Source organism: Musca vetustissima, unplaced genomic scaffold, assembly GCF_032173495.1.
Source record: "Musca vetustissima isolate MV318-11 ecotype Yass unplaced genomic scaffold, APGP_CSIRO_Mvet_v1 utg9776, whole genome shotgun sequence".
NCBI classification, from domain to species: Eukaryota; Metazoa; Arthropoda; class Insecta; order Diptera; family Muscidae; genus Musca; species Musca vetustissima.
The window spans coordinates 42,761-49,314 of NW_026884586.1; the positions used below are offsets into that span (position 1 = coordinate 42,761).

Sequence of the window (6,554 nt, forward strand, 5' to 3'; positions counted from 1 at the left end):
CTGGACGAAACAACGCAGACATCACTCTAGGCTCAATTCAGTACGTTATGCCAAATTTTGTGCAAAACGAAAGATATATAGGGACTTTGGTGCAACATTTACATGAAATCGGACGAAACTATATGTGGGAGCTATATAGAAATCTGGACTGATTTTCTCGAAACTTGGCAGACATCATTCTAGACTCAATTCAGTACGTTATGCCACATTTCGTGCAAATCAAAAGATATATAGGGACTTTGGGGCACCATTTACATGAAATCGGACGAAACTATATATGGAAGATATATCTAAATCAGGACCGATTTTCATGAAACTTGGCAGACATCATTCTGGGCTCAATTAAGTACGTTATGCCACATTTCGTGCAAATCGAAGGATATATAGGGACTTTGGTGCACCATTTACATGTTTCGAGAAAATCGAAACTTGGCTGACATCACTCTAGGCTTAATTCAGTACGTTATGCCAAATTTCGTGCAAATCAAAAGATATATAGGGACTTTGGGGCACCATTTATATGAAATCGGTCGAAACTATATATGGGAGCTATATCTAAATCTGGACCGATTTTCTCGAAACTTGGCAGACATCACTCTAGGCTTAATTCAGTACGTTATGCCAAATTTCGTGCAAATCAAAAGATATATAGGGACTTTGGGGCACCATTTACATGAAATCGGACGAAACTATATATGGGAGCTATATCCAAATCTGGACCGATTTTCACGAAAATTGGCAGACATCACTCTAGGCTTAATTCAGTACGTTATGCCAAATTTCGTGCAAATCAAAAGATATATAGGGACTTTGGGGCACCATTTACATGAAATCGGACGAAACTATATATGGGAGCTATATCTAAATCTGGACCGATTTTCACGAAACTTGGCAGACATCACTCTAGGCTTAATTCAGTACGTTATGCCAAATTTCGTGCAAATCAAAAGATATATAGGGACTTGGGGCACCATTTATATGAAATCGGACGAAACTATATATGGGAGCTATATCTAAATCTGGACCGATTTTCACGAAAATTGGCAGACATCATTATTGGCCTAAATGATTAGCCTGTACCAAATTTCGTGCAAATCGAAAGATATATAGGGACCGTTTACATTAAATCGGTTAAATATATATATGGGAGCTAAATCTAAATATAAACCGATTTTTCCCAATTTCAATAGGGTTCGTCCTTGGGCCGAATAAGTGACCTATGTCAAATTTCATCCAATTCGGATCACAAATGCGACCTGTACTTTGTTTACAATTTAACATGGACAGACAGACAGACAGACGGACGGACGGACATGCATAAATCGACTTAGAAAGTGATTCTATGCATATTCACAAAAGGAACCATGGGTCTATCTCAATTATTTTTGCCTGTTACAAACATATGCACAAAGACATAATACCCTGTACCACAGTGTGGTAAAGGGTATAAAAAGCAGTGAGATTGAAATATGTGGCCAAACATAAAATCTAATTTAGTATGAATCATGGTCCAAAAAACGTCGTTTTCACACGATTAAGTAAAAATTTAAAGCATTTTGACAGCTCGGGTAAAATCATCAGGCCTTATCGGATTGAAACAAAATTTTACATAGCGTATCGAATTAAGTTCCTATTGAAGTACGAATTTCTTTACATGGTGCAACAAACACCCAAAGTTTGTCCGATTGAGACAACATTTTCCACAGAGTACCGAATTCAGTTCCGATTAAAGTATGTGATGCTTTGTTGAAAGTGCACCAAGCTCCCAAAGTTTGTCCGATTGAGACGTACCGTATTGAGTTTAGAATGACGGGTGTTAAGTTTTACTATATATAGATAGATATACATATTATAGTCGGATTTTAAGGAAGTGGTCCTTTACTTTTTGATTTATACGAAATTTCGCACAATTTATTGAATTCAAATTTAGATGCATATCCGGTCCATATCTTGATAAAGCATTATATATTTTCGTCTGATTTTATGAAATCACTACCTAATACCCAACGTCTGATCTGTTGAGACAAAATATAAAATTATAGTAATATATGTTAGGAAAAATTTGCCAAAATATTAAAAATTAGAATTATTACAGCAGTTGGTTAAACCGTCTTAGAATTCCATACTTTGTATGGTATAAACTGACAATACGCCTATATGTAGACAACCCCAACAAACGGAACAAAACAGTTGAATATTTTAATATACATAAACATAATCGGTAAGGAAAGTAGTAAAGTCGGACTGCGCCGACTATATGATACCCTTCACCACATTGGGTATATTCTACATATGTATCCTTACAATTGTATGTCAGTGTTCCCTCGAAGTAACATACTCATGTCCTTCTGCAACCTGTGATAAATTTAATTTCATTCGGGCAGATTTAGAGTCGTCAGCGTACCATGGGACAAATTAATGGAAAACGATTTATAGCAAAATTGATTCACGCTATTCGGTACGCTGCACTGTTAAAAAATTAATTTCAATCAGACACCCGTTCAAATACATATGGAAGCTATGGCTGTATCTGCACCAATTTCAACAAAACGCAATAACGTCATTCAAGTCTCCATTTGATACGTTTGGTACACGATTTATGTAAAATCGAACGAATATATGCATATGTGGGAGATATATCGAAATCTGAACCGATTTTTCCGAAACTTACCACACATTATTCTAGACTCAATTCATTACGCTATCCCAAATTTCGCGCAAATCGAAGGATATATAGGCACTTTGGTACACCATTTACATAAAATCCTACGAAAATATATATGGGAGCTATGTCTAAATCTGAACTAATTTTCACGAAACTTAACACACATCACTTTAGGCTTCATTCAGTACGCTATGCAAAATTTTGTCCAAATCCAAAAACTTTGGTGCACCATTTACATAAAATCGAACGAAAATATATATAGGAGCTATATCGAAATCTGAACCGATTTTCACGAATATCAACACTCATCGTTCTAGACTTAAGTAAGTACGCTATGCCAAATTCCGTCAAATAGAAGGATATATAGGACTTTGGTGCACCATTTACATAAAATCGGACGAAAATATATATGTGAGCTATATCTAAATCTGACCCGATATGTCAAATTTCGTGCAAATCGAAAGATATATAGGGTCTTTAGAGTCTATATCGAACGAAAAAAATATATGGGAGCTATATCTAAATCTGAACCGATTTTCACCAATTTCAATAGGGTTCTTCCTTGAGATCGGATCATAAATGCGACCTGTACTTTTTTACAATTTAATCTACAGACAGACGGACATGCGTAAATCGATTCAGAAAGTGATTCTATGCATATGCTCTATCTCGTTTCCTTTTGCCTGTTATAAACATATGCACAAAGACATAATACCCTGTACCACAGTGTGGTGAAGGGTATAAAAATAAAGCCTATTCGATAAACCAGTAAGGAAAGTAGTAAAGTCGGACTGGGCCGACTATATGATACCCTTCACCACTTTGGGTATATTGTACATATGTATCCTAACAATATCATGTCTATGTTCCCCCCTTCTCCAACCTATCCTAACTTTAATTTCATTAGAGCAGATTTAGAGCCGTCTGCGTAACATGGGGAAAATTTATGGAAAGCTATTGATAGCAAAATTGATACACGCTATTCGGTACGCCGCGTTGTTAAAAATATAATCTATATGAGGGAGCTATATCTAAATCTGAACCGAAAATTAACACACATCTTTCTAGACTTAATTCAGTACGCTATGCCAAATTTTGTGCAAATCGATGGATATATATAGGAACCTTGGTGCACCATTTAAATAAAATTCGTGCAAATCGAAGGATATATAGGGACGTTGGTGCATCATTTACATAAAATCGGACGAACATATATATGGGAGCTATATCGAAATATCGACCGATTTTTCCGAAACTCACCACTCATCATTTCAATTTTGTGCAAATCGAAGTATATAAAGTCCCTTGGTACACCATTTACCTTAAATCGGACGAAAATATATATGGGAGCTATATCCAAATTTGAACCGATTTTTACGAAACTTCACACACATCATTCTAGACCTATTTCTACGCTGTACCAAATTTCGTGCAAATCGAAAGATATATAGGGACCGTTTACATTAAATCGGTTAAATATATATATGGGAGCTATATCTAAATCTGAACCGATTTTTCCCAATTTCAATAGGGTTCGTCCTTGGGCCAAATAAGTGACCTGTGCGAAATTTCATCCAATTCGGATTATAAATTCGACCTGTACCTTGTTTACAATTTTATATCGACAGACAGACGGACGGACGGACGGACATGCATAAAACGACTCAGAGAGTGATTCTATGCATATTCTCAAAAGGAACCCTGTGTCTATCTCAATTATTTTTGCCTGTTACAAACATATGCACAAAGACATAATACCCTGTACCACAGTGTGGTGAAGGGTATAAAAAATACCAAAATTTTTGGTACTAAGGAAATAAATGGACAAATATTGATAATTTTTGTATGAAAATTTAATACCAAACAGAAACACAAATTACAACTAATTTGGCGGCTATTACTAAACGTATACCAATATAGCCCGTCTTCAAATTTGATCTGCCTAAGCAAAAACACTTATTTATTACTTTTTAAAATAATTGATGATGGCATCTTTTTTTGGAGGAAAGGTTAGAAACTCTATCTACTGTTTTTTTTTCTTAATAGAGTCATCTTGCTTTATTTCCTTTTCTTCGTCATATGGACAACATAAGTAAAATCCATTAACATTCTATTTGGAAATAAGAGATCTAACCCTTCCATGGCATGTTGTGATGCCTACATTAAATATTATAGAGGTCTGTATAAAGCTCTCGCATGCAGATTCTTCTAGTAAACTAGTAAGTAGTAGATCCTATACATTCCGGATGGCTGTTTTTTAATAGTCAATCACATGTCCTAATCAACGCTACAATGCTCTTTTGCATGGACGTCCGAGCAAGTACATTCCTCCATCTTCGAACCATGTTTCTTTATGTAAATACATACGTGTATAGCATTAATACAATTCGAATATTACATTGTATATGGCATATCTACATATTATGATATGAATTACTCAAAACTGATTTAATTTTTTATTACTATTTAAACAATGAAATGGACTTTAATTAAATTACACAAAAAAAACGTAACAAAAAATATTACTTCAAATGTTGCGGATTTTTACTTCTTTATTAATTGCACAATTATGGCGATGGTAATAAAAATTAACTCAAGCACAAACACGCGATTTGTATTGTATTATTTTTTGTATTTTTTTTCAATTTCGAAAATATGCAACAACGAAGGAAACAATGAGTAACCACTCAAATCGGTGCTGTGCAGCCAAAATGCAACAAAAGAAACCAAAAACCTAAAACGCAATAAAGTTCTAATTCTAAGTTATTATGAAATATTGATTGATTTAGAAGCTATAAATACTAAATAATAAATCGAATTCATTATCAGTTCGATTCTAAGTTCTTTAACTACACTGTTCTTCTTCGAAAGGTTTAGTTCGCAATCGGAATTGTCGGAATTTTCTTCCTTTCAAGCCTTTATTCTAAATTCGTGTGAAACAAAATGCATTGCTTTAGTGTGATCCTGGTCGCATCGGCCTTCGTTGGCTTAACTATGGCAGGATATTCGCATGGTGGTGGTGGTTCCAGTTATAGTACCGTCGTCAAACACGATATACCCATTTATTATCCACATGGAGATATTAAATACAGTTCAGGAGGACACTATGATTTGGGCTACAATGGCGGCTATGGCGGTTATTTAGATAAAGGTTATGGTTATGCTGGCCATCTGGGAAAATTGGATTACTACAAATATCCCAAATATCAATTTGATTACGGAGTTAAGGATCTAAAGACTGGTGACATTAAAAATCAATGGGAACATCGTGATGGTGGTTTAGTGAAAGGTAAGCCTCTATATCAATTAAAAAATAATAATAATAAACATGTATAAATTTTTGATTACAGGTGGCTATTCTTTGAAGGAATCTGATGGTACCACCCGCGTTGTAGAATATCATGCCGATGACCATAATGGTTTCAATGCTGTTGTCAAGAAAATCGGTCACGCCGTTCATCCTGAAATTTATGGCAAGGGTCTTCAATATGGTGCCGGTTATGGTTATGCTGGTAATTCTCTGAATCAAGGATATTATCATGGTGGTTACGGTTATGGTTTGGGTCATGGCCATGGACATGCAAGCAGTTATGTGAATGTGAAACAATTGTAAATACAATACTACGATACTGATGATGACTCCTACGGACCTGACTGTGAATATTAATTATAAATATAAACCATCCATATCCACCATAACCTCGACCAAGTTCCACAACCCCCAAAAAATAGACAACCAAAAAAATATATAAACATGCAACTCATAATGTGTAAATCTAGTTTGTTAAAATAGTTAAAGTTTTTTAAATGCTAAAAAATACCAAAAAAATAAATAATCCGTATATGGATATTAATGCAGAACAAAGATTGATTTTTTAACTTTGGTCAT

The 6,554-nt window shown here is 34.8% G+C and overlaps 1 protein-coding gene across 1 annotated transcript; it reads left to right on the forward strand.

Moving 5' to 3' along the window:
* Window positions 1-5,659: 5,659 nt before the first annotated feature.
* Window positions 5,660-6,282, forward strand: LOC133331593 (cuticle protein 19-like). The gene is made up of 2 exons (XM_061539977.1): window positions 5,660-5,954; window positions 6,016-6,282. The coding sequence occupies exons 1-2, from the start codon at window positions 5,660-5,662 to the stop codon at window positions 6,276-6,278; spliced, it is 558 nt and encodes a 185-aa protein (XP_061395961.1). The 3' UTR covers window positions 6,279-6,282.
* Window positions 6,283-6,554: the final 272 nt, after the last annotated feature.